The sequence below is a fragment of the Ambystoma mexicanum genome, chromosome 4p, assembly GCF_040938575.1.
Source record: "Ambystoma mexicanum isolate Mex_15411 chromosome 4p, UKY_AmexF1_1, whole genome shotgun sequence".
Classification (NCBI taxonomy): Eukaryota; Metazoa; Chordata; class Amphibia; order Caudata; family Ambystomatidae; genus Ambystoma; species Ambystoma mexicanum.
In genome coordinates this window covers 54,557,422-54,581,009 of record NC_090927.1, presented here as the reverse complement: position 1 = coordinate 54,581,009, position 23,588 = coordinate 54,557,422, and the positions used below count along the sequence as shown (strand labels likewise).

The 23,588-nt window shown below is 46.1% G+C and overlaps 1 protein-coding gene across 2 annotated transcripts in view; it reads left to right on the top strand.

Moving 5' to 3' along the window:
• LOC138452986 (NACHT, LRR and PYD domains-containing protein 3-like) overlaps positions 1 to 23,588 on the top strand; it is a 412,210-nt gene that overhangs the window by 268,304 nt on the left and 120,318 nt on the right. For both annotated transcript variants that reach the window (XM_069605366.1, XM_069605365.1), the window contains exons 4-6: positions 7,289 to 8,981; positions 9,957 to 10,127; positions 16,896 to 17,066. In XM_069605366.1, coding sequence (XP_069461467.1) covers positions 7,289 to 8,981; positions 9,957 to 10,127; positions 16,896 to 17,066 — 2,035 coding nt within the window. The remainder of the gene's footprint in view (positions 1 to 7,288; positions 8,982 to 9,956; positions 10,128 to 16,895; positions 17,067 to 23,588) is intronic.

The window sequence follows — 23,588 nt, the reverse complement described above, 5'->3', positions numbered from 1 at the left end:
GGCATGTCCCCCACTGACTCTGGCTTTTTATTTATGGCATCCCGGGGCCTTTTCACCCCACAATAGTTGCCTCTTTTTCATCTGAGAATCAGATGTGTGTCTTTATAGGCTATTTTAGGAGGTGCAGGTTTGTTGCAAGGTGCACAGGGGTTGTGGGTTATAGTAGTGTGCCAAGATGTGAGTGTAGATGAAGGATGTGATGGTTCGAGTGGAGAGATAGAAGACGGGTCAATCAAGGAAAAGTGGTGTGGGTGGGTGCCTGAGGATGTAATGCGTAAGTGTGTCGCTTGCATGAGGAAGAGGCGGTTGTGTTATTGATGGTTGTCCTAGAGGACCAAGATGTGAGGGTGGGAAGGGATGCTATGAGGGTGGGATTAGGGAGAGGCCACAGTGTTTGAGGGTGGGTTAGGAGAGGTGGTATGTTGGAAAGGAGTGGGGGAGAAGTGAGAGGGGTGAATTGCAGGCATAAGCCTGGAACAAGTGGGGGGCAGTGGTAAGAATAATAGTGGAGGGCGGGATGCGAGGGGAAGGCTGGATGAGGGCAGGGAAGTGATGGCAAAAGGTGAGTGTGAGACAGTGTGTGATAGGAGAGCTTGGAGGGGCTAGGATGGGTTGGAATGATGGGGTTATGATGCTCAGATGGAAGAGGAGACAGTAGGAGAAGAGAGGATAATATGGGTGAGACAGTGGAAGGGAAGTCAGAGGCTTGCACAGTTTCCAGCCTAGATGTCTGGACTGTCAGCAGAGATCTGTGGGACTGGGCAGTGTTAGCCTACAAGAGTAGGATAAAGAGATTGCAGGGGTGATGATTAGAAAAAGGGGATGCTGCGTTTGTGAAATGTTGGGGGTGAGTAGGAAAGGTAGGTGAAGTAAATGGGTTGGGGAAAAGCTAGATTAGGTAGGGATAGACAAGTGCAGGGTGGATGTGTTTGGGGGGCAAGTAGCCAGGATAGCGGTATATGAGGGTGGGCAGAGACGCCACAGCCTTGTTAGAAAGAGGCTGCCGGTCCTGGATGCTCTGGATGCTCTGCCTCAGAGTCTTTTAACAAATATGTGGTCCTCGCCCGCCTCAGGCATACATTTGAAGAGTTTAATCCTGGTAAATATTTGGCAGTTGTGGGACCCTGGAAGCTCAACCAGACATAAGACCCCCGATCAGTGGGCCCCGAAAGTCTCACCATGCCCCTCCATCGTGGGGCTCTGGTTTTTCACATTTGCTGACCCCTTCACCAATCATTTTTCACTGACGATTTGGGATCCGAAGCCTCATCAGAGAAAACACGTTCATTCACCCCACTAGTAGGGTGCACTGCTACATTGCTAACCCTTTTTCCAGAATATCAGGGAAGTCATTGCAATCCTTTAACGGGACACCTAATGGGACAGGAAGTGCTGTGGGTGGCAATGCTGCAAGCCTATGCATTTCTGTCTGGAGTGGATGGGGGGGTCAATTTTATATTACATGGCAAACAATTTTGCCAGTGTGTTTTCACACACTGGGAAATCAGGAGAGCACACGCAGCACGGGGGTGGGGTGGGGGGCGGGGGAGTGCTATAGAGGGATTACTGCATTCTATGAAGGTGCACATGCCTGTTATAGACTTGTTCTACCCCCAAAATACCAAACAGACCCAGGTGCACTAGGGACACCCACCCAATCCCTGCTCTCTCCCAGTTATGAGCCGCAGTTGCAGAGCATTTCCAAGAGACCCCCGTCCCCAGGAATAGGGGTGGATGCAGTAGGTGTAGGCTGCTGGCAGTGGTGGTTATGCCGGCTGCTGGCGGTGGTGGTTATGCCGGCTGCTGGCGGTGGTGGTTATGCCGGCTGCTGGCGGTGGTGGTTATGCCGGCTGCTGGCGGTGGTGGTTATGCAGACTGCTGGGGAGTCTTGGAAGCACCTAAATGAGCGGATTTGGAATTGCCTGATGTGTTAGGGGGCGGGAGAAGGTAGTGGCATCAGAAAGAGGTGGTAGTCAAGTAGAGAAGGTGACCGCACAATGTGGGAATCAGGTGAAGCGTTGATAATATCAGGAGGAGGTGGCAGGCAAGTGGGGGGAGGTGGTGGCATCAGGGGGAAGTGGTGGATCAGTGGAGGAGTTGGCAGGTGCAGGAGGAGGTGGTAGTCCAGAGAAGAGGTGCTAACATCAAGACGGAAAGAGGAGGTAAGGGTGGGCCCCTAGTAGGTGGGAACAGAAAGGTTCCAGCAGGCCAGACTGGTCCAAGTCAGGCGCAAGTGGTGGATTGAGAAACATGACGTGGAGAAGGAGAGCAGAGTAGGCGCAGTCGGGGTTTCCAAGGGTAGGAGATCTTCCTGAGTTGTGAAGAAGTAGTGCGGAAGGTGCAGAGGACCAATGAGGAGATGGATGAGAGCAACGGGGGCTCAAAACACGCGTCGGAGGAGAGGTTGCTCATGTACCATGAACTGGTGAAGGCCATAGTACATATCACCAGTGGACGTTGGACTTGGGGTACGGGTTCCTGGAAACCCTGCATATATTCCGGCCAAAAGCCTGACAACATAATTGGGATTTGGAACGCCACTAGCGAGTCAGAGAGACTTGGTGCTGGTTGTTTTGGGGTTTTGTTTTTTGGATTCATTGTTATTCTTCTTTTGTTTGGTGAGGAGTAAAGACTTTCCACTATATCTTCAGTGTCTGGTCTTGTGTGCTTATGCAGGACCTTCCTGACACTGTGCAGACGCGTCCAACACTGTTTCTATGTAGTGAATCTATCTCCTGTTTGGCATACATGTATTTGCTTCTATAGCGCTTCACGTCAAAGTGCTCGCGTATATTAACGAGGTGGTACAAAGTATTGATATGATGACAAAAATACAAAACAGAACAGGAAAACCCATCACCGGAGAATGCCATAAGAGCAAGAAAATGAGTTCATGGACCAAAATGCGGTTCACAATGAACGTCAAGCAGTGGCATGGACATTACTGGACAAGATAAGACCATCCCAACATATGAATGCAGGTGCAAAAACACAGGCTTGAGGCAAAACCTACAATATTTACAAATTAAAAGTAAAGCATGGCACCAAAAGATGGAAAAAGTGCACAAAGCTTCAATAACCAGAGGGTGGGCACCGCTATGAGTGATGACAAGTCGACGCCATGTGGGCATAGATTGAACTTAGCCAGAGAAACGACAATGCTGAACACAACGAGCCACAAAAGCCGCCCTTTGAATCAGGGCCCTTAAAAGAGGACGCCCACGGCGAGAACACCCTGGTAAAGGGAATTCAATAGGAGACCAGCTGATTATACGACCCTGTTGAGTATTGCCCATTTAACTGTGGGCGTATTGCCCTTTTAAGAAGACGAGTCTTGACCATGTCCCAATAAAAGGGGCTCTGCTGGCATGTGAGGGGAACTGCAGCAGAGCTCCAGGAAGTGGCAACTCTGAGTCTATCTCTTTTGTGTATCTGGCCTACCTTGTGATCACGGCCTGTGTTGCAGCCTCAGGCCTGGGTGCCCCTAAGGCCGAGGCTGCTGTCAGCTGGGTGCCCCCAACGCGTGTGTCCGAATCCGGTGATCCGGACTCTGCAGGGTGCCCTCTGCAATCTGTCCGCTGCGTGATCGCAGCTCCATTGTTCTGCCAGGGTGATCCCGGTGCCTGGTCAGACCCGCTCCGGTGCTAGGTGAGCGGGCCGCCACAGACCCCAGTTACATGGCTAGCCCTAACCCCAGGAGAGGTTGGTTGGGCCTAGAGCAGCCCGTGGCAAGATGGCTCCTCCACCACCTGAGGTGGGGAGGGCCACTCTGCTGGGTGCCTGCAGAGCACCCCTCTGCACAGAGGAGCAAGATGGTGATTCTAGCTCCTGATCACATGACCCCAGTCACATGCCCGGTCTTAATCCCAGGAGAAATGTGCTGAGCCTAAAGCTGCCCGTGGTGAGATAGAACATCAGCTGCCAGGGGTGGAGGGTCACAGCGTTAATGACTAGGAATCGATATTGCTGTAACTCATCGCATTTGATGATCAGGTTACTCCATGTCACCAGGACACTATTTAACCTGGCATTTCCATTTACGTCTTTGGTGTTTCAGGTGCGTCATCAATTGAAGTTAACCAAGAATAGACCTACCAAGTTGCATCTGTTTGCTGAATTAAGTTAGATGACTGGGAAAGTGTTTTCCCGGTAACACAGCATTTTCCAGTCATCCCACCGCCGTCGCCCGAACCTACGTAGAATAGGCTATATTTGCCCTCAATTTCATTTTTCGTTTGTTATAATTGTTCTTTTATAATGCGGTTAATACCAGAGACGGGTTTCCATGCGTGGGATTGGGGTTTGAACTTGTGTCCAGAGACGGGTTTCCATGCGTGGGATTGGGATTTGAACTTGTGTCCAGAGACGGGTTTCCATGCGTGGGATTGGGGTTTGAACTTGTGTCCAGAGACGGGTTTCCATGCGTGGGATTGGGATTTGAACTTGTGTCCAGAGACGGGTTTCCATGCGTGGGATTGGGATTTGAACTTGTGTTGCGCTGCATTGTTTTGCTTCCAAGACAAACACGTTACCCCAGAGCTATTCCCCCCTCATTATTATCCTTTGTCCTTTTATGACACGAGGGTTTTACCCCTCTCTCCATCCCATCAAAACTCCTCCATTCTCCCCTTTTTAGACCCCGTTCCCCATTTTGTACACCTTTTTTCACTTTCTCATGCCCCATGCCAACCTACCCATATATTACCTTTACCAATGTTATTTGTTTCTGTGTTGAGATTGCAATGCTGGGTTCCCAATGGAATTTTGGAATGGGTGACTCACACGTGCAGACCCTTATCGACCTAGGATGTTTGCTCGGCCTTGTTTTGCAGCAAGAGCTGATATCAGTTATAGCTTCAAACAAATGAAAATAAGACTTGCTATACAACTAGAACAGACTGTAGGGCCTCATCATGAGTTGGGCGGTAACCCTGGTGGTATTACTGCCAGGGCTATTAGCCCTACTGCCAAACCCCCGGCGCTATTAGCGCCAGATCACGGGTTTGGCAAAACGGTAAGTCCCCATTCCCCATTGGGCCCATTTGGGAATTTCCCATTCCCCCATTGGGCTCAATGGGGAATGTTCGGTGCCAAAAATCAGCAAAATCCGCCAAGCCTGTGATTTGGCGGACACTTAAATGCGGTGGTAATAGCGTTTCTGCCGTATTTAAGGGTTACCGCTGAACTCGGATTGAGGCAGTAAGTGTAAAACAAACAGAACCATGAACATGAATTTTAAGAGTATTGCAAAGAAGAACTATTGGTCATGAAAGATCTATCTTTAGGGCAAGAGATCAAGAGGTCCATGAATATTAAGTGATTGCTGGCCTGTTGGAAAATTTCTGCTTGTAGACTTTGGGCAAATATCACCTACCCCGAGATGAATGGCAACCCTTAGCTTAGGCAGCTCAAGGTCCACCAGGAGAGGCGTTCTCACAGCTGTTGGTTCATTGAGTTGGATCACATGGTTAGAAGACACCTCTTTGAAATAGGGGTGGATAACCCACCTGCCACCTTTATTGACTTGTATCATTCTCATCACGCCAAAAGAACGATGGAATGGGATGGAATCCCGTCACTTACCTACCTGACAGGCAAATCCAAGGATGTGAAATATACACACTAAGGTAATTTCCTTAACAAACCTCGTAACTACCTTATTAAGCGCTATTTGCCCCCGCTTATACGATTTTTTCTAAACCTGCATTGTGAACAACTGCCAGTCCTTGCCAACACAGAGGCCTGGACTGGGGTGCCCAAGGAGGACCGACTATGCAGGGTTTGTAATCATGATATTGAAACCGCCCATGTCCTTACCAATTGTAGCCTGTTGACCAATTTCTATTCTAAAAGCTATGAGAAATGTGTTGATTATGGATCTGACCAATTTTGGAGCCCCATCTATTGCACCAAACCCCTGGTTATCACGGCAGCTGCATACCACATTTCGAATCGTATCCAGGACAAGCTTGACTGATTATCCCACCTTTTGAACAATCTGACATTTAGCCACTCTCCTCTTTCCCACCCTCGATGAATCCATCCTGATGTAACGTATTGCTTTTACACCCAACCTTTTTACCACAGTTTTTTAACTTTGATGTTTCTTTTTCTACTATTATGTGGTTTTATTATAATATGATGGCCGTTTTTATTCATTGAATGTTAAGATCTTATGTGATATTGTATTTTCATGAGATCCACTATCCGTTGTTATTAGATCTGTTCATGTGTAAAAGGTTGAATTACCAAATGCACAATAAAGATTATAAAATATATATATATATATTAAGTGCTTTGAATATAAAACGAATTGAGGACTGGAACTTAATTTCAGCAAGACGAGGGCGAAAGTGTTCCTCCAATGATATGTAAAATGCCGGCTTGGAGTCTCCCAGTGGCAGCAATTGAGCTAAGGTTGAGAGTGGAGGATAAGGCAGGAGGTTCACATGTGATAATCTATAGATGGAGATGGATACCCATTTTCTATATCTCTGCCCACATTACTACAATTAGAGGATAAAATGTATAAATCCGGTTTTCAGACAAGCAGGGGTTAAGTCTTTGAAAGAAACCTAGGCGCTATGTAAGGCTACTGGTGCTGTGGCAATGTAGTTTCCCTTGCCAGCTGCTTATTCCATACATGGAGAATTAGAAAAGGAATATATCATGCGTAGGTATGTAAAGTCTGGAGAACAATAGCAGAAAAGTGTCGATGAAATTGCTCCTCTCGATATAGTGTTGTCGCTTGTTGTTCGTCACAGGGTTTAATACTTACAGCACTAATAGAATTTTAAAATGTTGGGATGGGGATCTTTCGCTTTGCAAATGATTGATTAAGAGATTGCTGTCACATGCCGAATTCAGAGGCAAAGAACGATTTAGCAATTATTTAGGAATAGATATATTTCATTGAAGTAAGTATGCCAGTAACTTTTTTTCTTAACTGTTTAGAGTATTGTAGACTGCATATTAGTGTTCTACTCTGTGTTTTGTACATTGAAGTGCATTTTGTGAGTATGATTTCATATTTGAATATTTGAAACTCTGAATATGTGTGGTTACATAGTCTGCATAAGCAATTGTTCTACTAAGAAAATAACTCAGCACCCAATTGATTATCCACCATATTTTGATATTTCATGACTGTGCCTTAAATAACTAGCTTTTTTTCAATTTTGAGTTTGTTTTATAGATTCTTTTAATCGAGATTAATTCTGATTTATAGAGGCATAATTGTAATCATAACCTTGTATTTTTGTGCAAATGTGTCTTTTCTGTATTGCAGTTAATCACAGAAGAAAATATATGGACGACATGATAGAAAGAGTGCGATTATTGGAATCCAAGATCAATATAAGCAGTAAATGTTTCCAGCTGGAGACAAAGTACACAAAGCTGCTACTTATCAACAATCAATACCGCCAGGCAACAAGGGAATTTGAAATAATGACTGTGGGAAGCAATCATCCGGAGCTCATGGCCCAGCAAGGCACTGATACATACCTGGAGGTTTCCAGGTTATTTGAACCCGATGAACATGGAAACATCCCACGGGTCATCACCCTGCAGGGGGCCGCGGGCATCGGAAAGACAACCACTGCTCTGAAGATATTGCAAGATTGGGCATCGGGGGAGCTTTTCGAGGAACAGTTCGATTATGCTTTCTATATACCCTGCCGAGAGGTCGTCCAGCTACCTGGAGAGCAAACCTTTGCCGACCTTCTCTATCACAGTTACCTTGAGATGCCCAACGCAGCAAACGGTCCAAAAGTGGATCCAAAGAAATTACTTTTTATCGTTGATGGTTTTGATGAGTTAAGGTGCCCGCTACTTCTTTTGGAAATGGAACTTCATTCAACGAGGCCAAAAGAAAACATTCGAGACAGTTTCATGAGGAAAACCATTTTTGACAAGTCGTACATCATAATAACAACAAGGCCAAATGCTTTGAATAAGCTCTCCGCACATGTGAAAACCCGCCGTGTTGTCCAGATTCTTGGATTTTCTCAAGATGACCAGAAGGAATATTTTCAAAATTATTTTGGCCGCCAAATATTGGCAAAATCGTGCAACATTGTGCCAGAAACTGAATTTGTTTTTGCATTTTGCTTTGTCCCTGTTGTATGTTGGATGGTTTGCACTGCCATGAAATATCATATGGATAAAGGAATCGAGTCTAGCCCCTCTCTAAAGACCCTTTCATCTGTGTACCTGTCCTTCTTAGAGAATGTATTGAAAAAACAGAAAAATGATTCCCTTCGGCCGATGCAATTCATTCTGAAGAAAATTTGCGCCTTAGCCTGGGCTGGGGTCTGGGAGCAGAAAGTACTTTTCAAAGATGACGATCTTATAAAACACAGCTTAACCGTGTCGGAGATTCAGTCTCTCTTTTTTAAAACGCATGTTTTTCAAAAGGTATCCGATTCGCCCCCCTTGTACAAATTCATTCACCCGAACTTCCAAGAGTTTTTGGCAGCTCTGTTCTATTTGCTGGAAGACACAGAAGAAAACGCTGAGAATCTTCAGCAAGATTTGATAGGGTGTCTGGAAATGTCTAGAAAATATGAGCACAGTCAACTGAAGTTCACGGTTCGCTTCCTCTTCGGTCTCCTCAACGATGAGAATCAGGACCAGATGGAGAATAGATTAAAATTGAAGCTTTCGACAGCTGTAAAATGTAGTGTATTGATGTGGATCAAAGAGCAGATCCAGGAAGGCCCCTGTGAGATCAGATCTGACCTGATGGATCTGCTTTACTGCTTGTACGAATACAGAGACGAAGAGTTTGTCAAGGAGGCCATTGGTCATTTTAAAAACATGGACATGGGAGGGATAAACAGTGACCTGGATGTTAGAGTTCTGCAGTTCTGTTTGGAGAAAACATCAGTAATTGAAAAGTTTCACATTTCAAACACAAAAATGAGACCGGAGCGGCTCGAGGCACTAATGCCCTGGCTTCGGACCTGCTCCAGTCTTAGGTAAGTTTATTGCATGTGTCCATATTTCTCCTTTAAACTGTTCTGGTTCTGAGGATCATCCACACTCCTTAATGGCTAGTGGCAGCTCTTAATTTGTCTGCTTCTATGCAGTAGGTTTTCCCTTTTCAATAATTTTACTTTTATCTTCTGTCTTTCTTCAATAGCTCATGTTTGCATTTTCATTCTCTTAAAAATGTTCTTTTTAATTTTCTTTTTTTTCTCTTAATGTATCCACTTTTTGTTCTATTTGTTCTTATTGTTTCTTTTCTTGCTCTGTGAAATTTGCCTCCACCTCTTTTCTCATTTTATTTTATTTTAATGCGTGCTTGCTTTGTATCTCACAGTAAAATCTCTTCTAGTGTGGTGGTGCAAGCACAGGCAGTCGCTTCACTCGTTGATGATGTGCTTAGTCGTCATTTGCGGGAAAGTGGTGAGCAGGTTGCCTGTTTGCGTGCTGCCACCAGGAGCAATATGCTTGTCTTACATGGGTACATTGTGTGCAGACACCTATTTCAAATCTTCCATCAGAAAAAAAGCTGCACTGAAGATAGGTAGGAGGTTGCTTTAGCCGACGCATGGCTGCAGCATTGTTATATCACTAGCTGCACACATATAACAGTACATTCTCCATTTCCCTCTTTTCATTGCTTTTTTCTGGTTTGTCTGATTATTTTAGAGTAGAAGTTTGTAAATGATGATGTCATAATGTGATAAGTAGTTGAGTTTAATTAGTGGAAATAGAAAATATTTTAAACAGTGATTCATTTCAGATTTAATTGACTTTTCTGTGAACCCTGAGGAAGCCTATTGGTTTGGCGAAACATTAGTTTCTGCTTTATCTTCTCATTGATCTGGTTGTTTTAAAAGAAAACTTTGACCATGTCTTGGAATGAGTTAATAACAGTGGTTGATGATCTGTGTGAGGTTTTGATTGAATTGGATGAGGTCCTTCACATGTTTCTCTGTCTCCCGTAGATTGTGGAGCTGTAAATTGACTGCATCCTGCTGCACAACCCTCTCCTCTGTCCTCAGTGCCAATCCGTCTCTAATGGAGCTCGACCTGGGTTTTAATGAACATGGGGATGCCGGTGTGAGGCAACTGTGCCACGGACTCATGCAACCGGGCTGCAGGTTGGAGAAAGTGGAGTGAGTAGCTGCTGTTTCTTACTCCTTGCATGCGGATTGCCTCATTTTGCTTCTCCCGTCTCATTCTACGTCTAATCTTACATTTAATTCTGAAATGTCGCCCCTACACTGTGTTTCATACTCCTGCCCACGCCCAGCTAAAGCCTTATCCAAATACTACTTGTATCCCCAATCCCACTACTTTCTACATCACTGGCAGAAGTAGGTATACTGAATAGAAGTGCTTATGATATTTGTGTTTGCACAACAAAGAAAGGCGTTTTGCACTAATGCACAGATTTAGGAAACATATTTTCCACTGTGGATCCTCAGTGTGTTGAATTGTTCTCAGTTGCACACTTAAAAGGGGAGGTGGTAAGCGGCTGAAGGATGAATTTCAATGTGGGCGCATACAGATCCACCACAGGATGCGACTGTAACTAGTGTGTGTTGGCATCAGTGTAATGTGCTCTCTGTGTGGAACTATGGCGGTGCGTGTGGCACTATGGCGCTGCATTTGGCACTATGGCACTGGGTGTGGCACTACGGTGTTGCGTGTGTGGCACTATGGCGCTGCATGTGGCACTAGGGTGTGCTTCCGCTGCATTTCTAATCCTCACTTCCTACTATGTGCACAGGGACAGAGGTATTATACGTGCAGGCCTCTTTTAAGGGCTGCCTTGGTCTGTTATGATTTCATTTGTTAATGTTAATGGCAAAGGTATTTGTACCGCACACCATAACCAATGGAATTGGTCCCCAGGCGCTCAGGCAGGTCTGCAAACAAGAAGGTGGGGTGGGGTAAGTCGGTGAATAGGGAGTAGTAAAGTTCGGTTTTCACTGTGCACTGAGCTTGGGTGTGAATATCGGATAGATCTGAGTCCTTGTGTGCTGTTGGTGCGGCCTATGTGGTGTTTGTTTGTTGTTGCAGTGTGGTGAAGTGCGTGCGGTTTGCTGTGCAAGAAGGTGGTTGTGTGGATTTTTTGTGTGAGTTAAGTATGCAGAGATCTGAGCTGTTGGGTTAGTGGGTTATATGTCTCTTAGTCCTTATAATTCTTGTTCTATGTATCTGGTTGTACTATGGAGTAGGCATATTCTTTCTCTTTTTCTTTTCTGTCCATCTAATTGTTAGGAGTGTTGGCGTGGCAAGTTCCCAGCTGTGTTATGTTTGACCTTTGTGTACCAGGTTGAGGCGAGCATTGTCCCCCACTCTTTTATTGGTGCTGTATTTTTACAATCATCCGCTCCCTTCCTATCTATTTCCTGTCAGCGATCGATTGCTGGCCATGTTTACTTTGTAGGCCAAGCTGTTATATCATATCATTCTTACCTTGCACCCCGATCTCTCCGTGATCGTTCTTAGGTATGATTCTAGCTTATCTATCTTTCACTTGGTAAGTTGATTTGCCATAGATTGTTCTTCCTTAATTCTGTTGATGGGCGATAGCTTAGGGAGATAGTGAGGATCGGTTTCCTCTCTCAGCATCGTTTCAGCTGTGTATGTGCCCCCATAGGCATTCTTTCTAGTTATGGGGTAAAGAGCCAAGATTTTAGGAGTGTTCTGAATAGGAGGTGATCTACGTATGTTCTTTGGTAGCTCGTTTCAGGTTTTTCTGGCGAGATGCGAGAAAGAGGATCCTCCGAATGTTCTTCTGTTGTATGGTTTTGGTTCCAAACGGATGTCGCTGCTGGATCTGAGCGGCCTTGTTGGACGGTGTAGGTTTATTTTTTCTCTTAGGAACTCCGCGCCTTGGCCGTGGATTGCTCTGTGCGTTGTGCACATTGATTTGAACTTGATTTGCTGTTTTATTGGTAGCCAGTGTAATGTTTTCAGCGCTGGTGAAATGTGGTCTCTTCGAGGTAGTTAGAGGAGCCGTCTGAACAAACCCATTTCTAGACCTTCACCAGAAGGATGACATGTTCGTTTTTTATAGCAACCCCTATCTGGTGCAGGTACATTGCTGATTATAGCACCTGTTGTGTTGCAAGAACAAGTACATACGCAGTAGGTTTATAACCTTCAGACATAGGAAAGGCTCAGCCAGCCTTACAGGAATGTGCTTTTCTAATCTTGCATAGGAACACATCTCTGCAATGAGTGCTTAACACAATGAGCTAACTTCTGAACCATTGTGGCACTCAATTTACCAATATGGATTTCAAATTTGGCTATTGCACATGATCAACATAATTCCCACAGGAAGGAGTTGTGCCGCAAGGAACACACAAACTATATATACCACAGTGAACCCAGAAAGCTTTACATGATGAATTGATCAAGGCAGAATGTACTTGCCAAAACAGACAAGCAATAGGTTTAGAACGTCAGAGCCATGCCATACACTATCCTGATGTGTGCTTTTTAAGTCTGGTGAATGAACAAATCTTACTTCTTTAGATCAGGCAGCCTCGTGGGGCCCCCTCCAAGGTGGGGGCCCCAGGCAAGGGCCCCTTTTGCCCTGCCATAAAAACATCTCTGTCCCTGCCTCCCTGAAACTTGAGGAGGACCATATCTGGTTCTGGAAACACCTCAAGACCTTCCTCTTTGCTTCTGCCTTCTCTCTTCCTCTCCCCTGCTGATCTTCTGGCTGAAACTGCCCTGGTCACCTGGCTACCCTCTGTTCTCTGGCCCAGGTCCCCTCCCCGCCAGTTGCAAACCTGCACTGCCCCCCTGGCAACCCTTGCACTCGAGGACTGTTTCTGTATCCCTAAAGCCCCTACCAGCACTTGCCCCTGATGTCTGCACTTACCCTTGCACTTGTCACCAGCTGGCCGACTTTTATTTATTGTATTTTATTTTTACTGTTATCCTATATACTGCCTGCCCCCTGCCCTTCCCCCCGCACTTTTCCCCTCCCCCCTCCCCTGAAACTCTCACCTGGCCTAGTAGGATCGTTGTCTCTGTCTTCCCTTGGACCCCCCTGCCTTGCCACGTCGCGCCTTGCAACACTTGTGTATAGGCGCGTTATAAATGCCATATCATATCAAAGCACACTGTGCACTGTCTCTGGTGCACTGTCTATTGAACTGACATAAAGACACTCTATGCACTGTCACTGGTGCTCTGTCTATTGGACTGACATAAAGACACTCTGTGCACTGTCTCTGGTGCACTGTCCATTGAACTGACATAAAGACACTCTGTGCACTGTCTCTGGTGCACTGTCTATAGAACTGGCATAAAGACTATGTGCACTGTCTCTGGTGCACTGTCTATTGAACTGACATAAAGACTCTGTGTGCACTGTCTCTGGTGCTCTGTCTATTGAACTGACATAAATACACTCTGTGCACTGTCTCTGGTGCACTGTCTATTGAACTGACATAAAGACACTCTGTGCACTGTCTCTGGTGCACTGTCTATTGAACTGTCATTATGCCACTATGCACTGTCTCTGGTGCTCTGTCTAATGAACTGACATAAAGACTCTGTGTTCACTGTCTCTGGTCCTCTGTCTATAGAACTGACATAAAGACTCTGTGTGCACTGTCTTTGGTGCACTCTCTATTGAACTGTCATTATGACACTCTATGCACTGTCTCTGGTGCACTGTCTATTGAACTGACATAAAGACTCTGTGTGCACTGTCTCGGGCCACTGTCTATTGAACTGACATAAAGACACTCTATGCACTGTCTCTGGTGCACTGTCTAGTGAACTGACATAAAGACTCTGTGTGCACTGTCTCTGGTGCACTGTCTATTGAACTGACATAAAGACTGTGTGTGCACTGTCTCGGGGCCACTGTCTATTGAACTGACATAAAGACACTCTGTGCACTGTCTCTGGTGCACTGTCTAGTGAACTGACATAAAGACTCTGTGTGCACTGTCTCTGGTCCTCTGTCTATAGAACTGACATAAAGACTCTGTGTGCACTGTCTTTGGTGCACTCTCTATTGAACTGTCATTATGACACTCTATGCACTGTCTCTGGTGCACTGTCTATTGAACTGACATAAAGACTCTGTGTGCACTGTCTCGGGCCACTGTCTATTGAACTGACATAAAGACACTCTATGCACTGTCTCTGGTGCACTGTCTATTGAACTGACATAAAGACTCTGTGTTCACTGTCTCTGGTGCTCTGTCTATAGAACTGACATAAAGACTCTGTGTGCACTGTCTTTGGTGCACTGTCTATTGAACTGTCATTATGACACTCTATGCACTGTCTCTGGTGCACTGTCTATTGAACTGACATAAAGACTCTGTGTGCACTGTCTCGGGGCCACTGTCTATTGAACTGACATAAAGACACTCTATGCACTGTCTCTGGTGCTCTGTCTATTGAACTGACATAAAGACTCTGTGTGCACTGTCTCGGGGCCACTGTCTATTGAACTGACATAAAGACACTCTGTGCACTGTCTCTGGTGCACTGTCTATTGAACTGACATAAAGACTCTGTGTGCACTGTCTCGGGGCCACTGTCTATTGAACTGACATAAAGACACTCTATGCACTGTCTCCGGTGCACTGTCTATTGAACTGACATAAAGACTCTGTGTCTCGGGGCCACTGTCTATTGAACTGACATAAAGACACTCTATGCACTGTCTCTGGTGCACTGTCTATTGAACTGACATAAAGACTCTGTGCACTGTCTCGGGGCCACTGTCTATTGAACTGACATAAAGACACTCTGTGCACTGTCTCTGGTGCACTGTCTATTGAACTGACATAAAGACTCTGTGTGCACTGTCTCGGGGCCACTGTCTATTGAACTGACATAAAGACACTCTATGCACTGTCTCCGGTGCACTGTCTATTGAACTGACATAAAGACTCTGTGCACTGTCTCGGGGCCACTGTCTATTGAACTGACATAAAGACACTCTATGCACTGTCTCTGGTACACTGTCTATTGAACTGACATAAAGACTCTGTGTGCACTGTCTCTGGTGCACTGTCTATTGAACTGACATAAAGACACTCTATGCACTGTCTCTGGTGCACTGTCTCTGGTGCACTGTCTATTGAACTGACATAAAGACTCTGTGTGCACTGTCGCTGGTGCACTGTCTATTGAACTGACATAAAGACACTATGTGCACTGTCTCTGGTGCTCTGTCTATTGAACTGACATAAAGACACTCTATGCACTGTCTCTGGTGCACTGTCTAGTGAACTGACATAAAGACTCTGTGTGCACTGTCTCTGGTGCACTGTCTATTGAACTGACATAAAGACTCTATGTGCACTGTCTCTGGTGCTCTGTCTATTGAACTGACATAAAGACACTCTATGCACTGTCTCTGGTGCACTGTCTAGTGAACTGACATAAAGACTCTGTGTGCACTGTCTCTGGTGCACTGTCTATTGAACTGACATAAAGACACTATGTGCACTGTCTCTGGTGCTCTGTCTATTGAACTGACATAAAGACACTCTATGCACTGTCTCTGGTGCACTGTCTAGTGAACTGACATAAAGACTCTGTGTGCACTGTCTCTGGTGCACTGTCTAGTGAACTGACATAAAGACACTCTATGCACTGTCTCTGGTGCACTGTCTAGTGAACTGACATAAAGACTCTGTGTGCACTGTCTCTGGTGCACTGTCTATTGAACTGACATAAAGACTCTGTGTGCACTGTCTCTGGTGCACTGTCTATTGAACTGACATAAAGACACTCTATGCACTGTCTCTGGTGCACTGTCTAGTGAACTGACATAAAGACTCTGTGTGCACTGTCTCTGGTGCACTGTCTATTGAACTGACATAAAGACTCTGTGTGCACTGTCTCTGGTGCACTGTCTATTGAACTGACATAAAGACACTCTATGCACTGTCTCTGGTGCACTGTCTCTGGTGCACTGTCTATTGAACTGACATAAAGACTCTGTGTGCACTGTCGCTGGTGCACTGTCTATTGAACTGACATAAAGACACTATGTGCACTGTCTATTGAACTGACATAAAGACACTCTATGCACTGTCTCTGGTGCACTGTCTAGTGAACTGACATAAAGACTCTGTGTGCACTGTCTCTGGTGCACTGTCTAGTGAACTGACATAAAGACTCTGTGTGCACTGTCTCTGGTGCACTGTCTATTGAACTGACATAAAGACTCTGTGTGCACTGTCTCTGGTGCACTGTCTATTGAACTGACATAAAGACTCTGTGTGCACTGTCTCGGGGCCACTGTCTATTGAACTGACATAAAGACACTCCGTGCACTGTCTCTGGTGCACTGTCTATTGAACTGTCATGAAGTCTCTGGTGCACTGTCTATTGAACTGTCATTAAGACACTGTGCTGCGAATATCTCTAGTCTTTTGATTTGCTTTATTTAATTAACATCATCTAATGTGTTTTTAAAAAAGCGGTTGACTATTCTAGTGGGTCATGGTTGGGAATTATTGTACGTTTTTTCATTTTTCTTTTCTTTTACCCTATCCCATGATTCAATCTGACTTAGTTTCATTCAAAACTTTTTAATTTTAATTGGTGTTCATCTTTCACAAACTATTCGCTTAAGGGAGGTCCTACCTTTCATGTTTGTTCTATAGTGTAAGGGAAATGTGCAATTACCCTTACTCATTTAAGAGGATTTCTTCATTAGAAATGTGTTTACACACGTCATACATATGAATTCCAAACAATCACCACAACACACTCACATAAAGATTGTATCCAACATTGTGTAACTATGGGTTGCATAAAAATTGGCAATTCTTTTCAGGCGAAGTTGTCGATTGAAGACCCCCGCCCCCGCTAAGCCCTGACTACCCCCGCCCCCCTCCGCAGCGTTGTTCTCACCTATATATTTCTGTCTCCTGAAGTTTTAGGCGCTGCTTGCTGACCGATTCATGCTGTGCAGGTCTCGCCACTGTTCTCAGGACAAGCCCATCTCTCGTAGAGCTCAGCCTGCAGGAAAATGACTTATTGGATTCTGGAATAAGAGACTTGTGCGACGGGCTCACGCACCCGGCCTGCAAATTAAAGAAACTAGAGTAAGTCCCCCTACTGTCTTCTTGGCGCTGGAAGGCAGTTCTCACAGTGTCTCCAGCTCAGCGTGGGAAGCTTTCAAGTGCGCATGGGTGATCTGCCTGCCTACATTTCAGCAGGTGGAAAAACCTTCTGACATTTTGCAAACTTAGGTGGTATTATCTTCCAAAGATACCCCGGATATACTGTGTGTAATAGTCGAGTGGCGAGTGGATACTCCTTCCGTCATCTCCAAGAATATATGGATGGATGTTTGTAGCTCTGTTCTGCGGTCTGAATATTGAGAACCAACTTTAGTTTCAACTTCATGTCTGTGATTGGGGACAGCAGGCAGTTTGGGATGGCACACACATTGGAGGGAACGTGCATTCCAGCCCACCCAGTGATGATGGAGGGGGTGAGGGGTCTGTATGCTCATATTCAGGGCCTCGAGAGGTGTTCCTAGACTAGATCTGACTTGATTTATGTTCTGCAGGATAGATGAGGTGGGTCTGATATGGAGTGAGATGCTGTTCTGGACTCTAGGAGCCTAGCTTGAGAAGGCGTGTCCTCTAGTCTTCTCTGCTTTACGGTAATTAATGTAGTGTCTTGTGACATTGTAGGTTCTTGTGCTGCATTGTCTGTCTCTAAGCATTTAAAACAAATTCCTACAAAACAATATAAGGAAAACAACTGGCCCAGATTTGGAAAAGAACCCTATACACCACACACCCCTTGATTACATTGGGATGCTGTTTCATTCATATGTCCTAAAATGTACAGTTTGTCAACCACAGTGCATTGTTTAACCTCACCTGAAATGGCGGAAAGTGAGGGCGTACTCCTCCCGCTCGTTCTAACGCAACTCTCCCTGTTTTACTCATTTATTTCTCAATGGCTTACCTGTTTTCCTCTTCATTCGTCCTCCCAGGCCCTGTCTCCACCATTACCCCAACACCCCAAGTCACAGTATTTGAACATGACTGCTATTTTGCTTCTCCTTTCCTCCCTCTCTTTTCCCCTCTTCTGTTGTGACTTACACTGCGCCGCTGCTGTAAGTCTGAACAGCGTCATACAAGGTTCCCAGTTTTTTCTAGAAAAGATGTACTTTCTTATTGTTTTCTTTCTTTTCTTTCTTTTTTAATAACTTTATTTAACATTGTATCAAAAGACATATATCATTCCAAAACAATAGATATGATAAACAATAAAATTTCAAATAATACAGAATAGTGATACATACGTCAATACAAATAGAACAGGATCAATAAGCAAAATCATTCAAATATCTCCACTAAATGTATCAATCAGAATTTGAAATGACAGATAGTCAAAAATCAGAGGAAAATAAGAGAAAACACAAAACACACTACCACACAACAAATGCTATTGCAAATCAACCACTCTAAAGTCAATTCAAAAACAAACCAGAACCTATTAGCACGTATCTCACGCATATAGCTCCTAATACAATTCTTCTCTATTCCAAGTACAATACTTAGGGCCTCATTACGACCCAGGCGGTAAGGGGTTTACGGCGCCGTAAACAGCGCCGACCCTTACCGCCTGAGTACGAGGTCCCTTAGCGCCATGGCGAATTTAACACCTGCTTTTAGCAGGTGTTAAAAACCATGGCGCTAAGGGACCATGGAGTTAATTACGCCACCGTAATTTACGGTGGCGTAATTAACGCCTTCCCCACTCCCATTATGCCCTATGGGGCAAAAATGGGAATGGGGAAGGGTAAATGGGGATTGGGGACTTACCGCCCCGCCAAGGTCGGAATGGGGCGGTAAGTCCGCCAACCACCATGGCGTAAACGTAGTTTACGCCATGGTGGTAAAGTCACGGCCCAGGCGGTAACTTACCGCCTGGGTCGTAATGAGGCCCTTAATCTTTTCAAACTTTTAGTGTATTACTCACGGAAATGACATGTGTGTTCATTGTTGTCAGTGTTGTATTACTTTCTCCCCTGAATAAGGTCCAAGGATATTTTGAAGACTGAAACATGTTGGAGATATGCCTTCTTGTGAAGATGAGAGGCGCTTTACTGGACACCATTATACATACTATATTTAGGGTCTCCCATTCGCATGAAAACCTATGTACTAAACTGTCAAATGCAGTAATGTGTGCTTAGATGTGGGATAGGGTGAGCTAGTGAGGAGGGAAAGCGGCATCACAACAACACATGTGCTGAACACTTTGATGCATAGTGTCTGCACAAACATTTATTTTGAGAGGCCTCTAGACTACAAGTGTAACTTTCTCTGTGTTATATCTGTGTGCTTGTATGTACGTGGTCAGCTGTGTGTCGGTAGCCTGTGTGTAGGTGAGAGCTAGAATGAGAGAGGGCAAGTTTGTGGCTGTAATAGTTTATATTTATCTTCAGGCTATTTGTATGTCAGTTTGTAATCTTCGTATGTCTGTTTCAATGTCTTCTTCTCTTCGCAATTTACGGGCCGATTCATGGAACAAACGTGCACTGAAAATCTTGGCGCAAGCGTGAAAAAACAGGCGCACGTGCACGCGTGTGATTCATGGAAGTCCCTGCGCGTGTTTCCCTCGGGGTGTGCGCCAAACCCGTGCGTGGCACACACGGGTGCACACGTCATTGCAACATCCCGAACGCCGTGCGCGACGCACACAAGGAAAGCGCACAACATCCGCGCACACACCAAAAAGGGGGAGGGACACGGGGCGTAACATGCGGAATGGGGAACAACGCGTGAAAAAGAAGGCGTAACTGCGGAAGTACTGCAGGGAAATACACGGAATGCCGACATGCACGCGAACAACCTGTATTCATGGATTCCAATACAGGGAACCCGCGCACGGCAAAAGACACGCATAGGCGTCAACGCGTCCGCCACACAAAGGCAGGCAGAAGCGTCCCCGCGCACAGTATAAAAGTGCGCGCAAACAACACGCATATACAGCTACGATGAATGCCCCATTTGTCGCAGCACTGATCGTGGGACACTGCAGGAGGAGGAGAATAGCCAGGGCCCGCATTTTTTTTCCCCGGACCAGCCTTTTTGGGATGCCTGACGACCACATCTATGGCAGGTATAGGTTTCCACCTCGTATCATCCTAGACCTCGTCAGGGAGTGGGAAGATGACCTTACATCCCCCACCCTGTGCTTCCAAGCATTGAGTCCCTTGGAGAAGGTGCTCTATGTCCTGCATTTTTTGGCCACTGGGTCATTTCAGCTGACTACTGCCATAGTGGAGGGGGTCCCACAGGCCACGCAGTCACGCTGCCTACACCAGGTGTTGGCAATCATCACTGCACGCCCCTCAGTCCGCAGGCACATATACATGCCCAGAACACCCGCAGAAGGGCAGGCAGTGGTCCAGGACTTTTACAGAGTGGCACACTTCCCCAAAGTGCTTGGTGCCATAGATTGCACCCATGTGGCCCTATGTCCACTCAGGGCCACTGAGCACATCTATCGAAACCGCAAGCACTGGCATTCCATCAACGTGCAGGTTGTATGCGATGCTAAAGTAATCATCACCTCTGTCTATGCAAACTACCCTGGCTCCACCCATGACAGTTTCACATACAGAATGTCCGCCCTGAGCCGGGCCCTGGAAGCTGGGCAGCATGGTAACACATGGCTCCTAGGTGAGAACAAATGCCTGTGCACATGCATGCAAGTCACACACAGAGAAATACCCAAACCCTAATAATCTCAACTATTATCACCTCCCCAGGGGACAGTGCCTACCCTCTGAGCAACCACATGATGACGCCAATCCAGAACCCCACCACCCCACCCCAGGTAAGATACAATGATGCCCATATTGCAACCAGGGGCATGGTGGAGCGCACATTCGGAGTGCTCAAGTCACGCTTCCGCTCCCTTGACCGCTCTGGTTGGCAGCTACTCTATGCACCCCCAGTAGTGTGCAGGATCATTGTGGCAGCATGTGTCCTGCACAATGTTGCAACATGGCGGGAGGTACCGGTGGACATGGTGGTGCCCCAACATCCACAACCACAGGCACAGGCGCTGCCCATGGGAGGGGACAGGGCACGTGGCGAGGCAGCCCGGAACCAGCTTGTGGCCACATTCTTCACCTAAACTCTCACCCCTAAGGAGTGCACACAGTCCTGGCACATACCAGGTGACAATTGATGACAAAGAGAAAGTCAACTGTCACAACCCTACCACCCTGAGGATGTTGCCACGGAAGTGCTACATTGTGTGCATTCCTACCTACTTAAACATAACCAATCCTGTGTGACCAAAAGGAACACATGCAAGGTGTGTATCATCCCCCCCCTGCAAAACAGTCCATCACAATCCCTGGTATGTCACCCAAACCCTCCTAACCCACATCACCCTTGTCTGCTACTCCACGACATGGCATGCAATAGCAAAAGGCCAACACATGACCAATAATATACAAAGAGACATGTCATACATGAAAACTGGCACGAGACAATGATGCCTGACATGGAATCAGATGAAATGACTGACCAACAACCTCCCACACATACAAAGTCAGACACAAATGCTTTCCAACAGTCGTAGCATGAACACAACACTGAATGCCTGTTCACATGCACATTGGGCATGGCAAAATCCCTACTCCCGAACCCGTGTGGTGTGTGTCTCCTGCAACACACTGCTCAGCACACAGCACAGTGAGCCGCCATGTGTTGCAGATACACCTTGAGCATCACATCAAAATGACTAATCAAATCTACAACCAAATGACGCATGTACAGGATAGACAAATGGCAATAGATCATGTGCTGCAGGGACACCGCGGGCCTGAGAATGCAATCTGTGTGCACCTGTGGCCAGGGAAGGGTGGTTGTACGTGTGGTGGATCATTGTGCAACTGTGTGTGTCATTAGGGACATTCACTCAATATATGCCTGTGAAATCAAGTGACCCTCAGTGTCCTGTACACATCACATGTGAACATTGGCCATGTAAACACCCCAGCATGTCAAACCACACCAATCCCGACACCAGAAAAGTAAATACAACACAGGCATTGATCAGCACAACACATCATGTACATAGTATCCCACAATTACAATGTCAGAGTGCCCAAAACACTGTGGGCCAAGCCAACTGTACAACAACAAAAGGCCTTCCCTCATTTACACATCACTGTGACCTTCAGAACAACTGTCTCTGGGGTATGTAGCCTTCTTCCTTCAAGTCTACCTGGCTACAGGATCACCCTACCCCTTGGTCTCCATGTTCCAGCGTGTGTGTAAATAGGGTCCAGCCCCCTCAAAGGCAACCTTGACTGGTAAAAATACCAAATTGCAGAGAACTCCAAGGAGCCAAACCCACAAACCAGGGGAAAAGCCTGTAGCCACCAGAAAACCCAGGAAGAGTCTCCAGTAGATGACTTGAAGTAGCAGGAAATGTCAAAGCACATGTACAAGCACAATGATAGAACAACCAAGGTAGCACAGTTGAACAATGGTCCAACAGGATGGGTACCATTTACGGAACATAACATACAATGAGGATGCAACAACTGATGGGTAGTGTCACAGCTCCGGTGTCCAGGCGCAGGAGTAGCACAAACCAACCACCCCCTCCGTGGTCTGGGCTCCTGCAAGGTCAAACTAACACAGGCCTCTGAGACCCCGGCGGGGAAGGAGGGTCAGGGATATGTTGCATGGACAGGCATTGGTAATCTGGAGAACCGGAAAGAGGGTCAGGAGAGTGGATGTGGATTTGCAAGGTAAAGTAGGCAAAATACAAATATTCACAATAACACATACTCAATTAGAGAAACCATGTTCTTCATGCACATTGTACCAAATTAGTCAAATGCAAGCCAAAGAGACACTTAACTCTGGGGTGAGTGCTGGCCTCCTGCCTGCGCACTCTCAGGTCCGGTAACAAGAGCACTTCAATGCTGCAAAGAGAGCGTGAGTTACTAATCTGAATGTGTGTTTACAACACACACACACAACCCCATCCATGCCGCAAAGTAAGTGACTTCTCCACAAACAAACACCCCTGTCTGCTGCTATGTACCCATACTTTAGCTTGGCCCACCGATGGTTCATACACTGTCAATGCAGTAAGGCAGGCGCATGTGGCCGTGCGGGTAATGGAAGACCAATGGGTCAAGAATCAGACATGATACAATGGTCCCTGGGTGAGCTGCTAGACGCGTATAGCTAGGTGCAACTTCAGTACAAGTTGTGTTCTGACCGCCGCAGATTTAAATAGGTAGTGCACGTGGCAATTTGCACATGCAAATTACATGCACTCAGCACGAGTCTGAGCCTCGCTGGTTGTCTCTGTGCGCTGTATCAGTTTCTGGCTAGGAACGCTACTACCCTAATTACTCTGCTTCAATGGAGCAGGGGGTACTCGAGGATATGTTTGATGGCCTCTGCGTGTGCCCCTGACAACTTGCAAAGCCACTTGGCATTTGGCCCTCAACGCATGTCAGCTGTACTGTGTGCTTCTCCAACAATGCCTGGCAAAGCTCCCCAGCACTGGTGCTACTTAGCATCCATGTGCAAGTGGCCTGGTGGAAGGTAGTCTGCGGT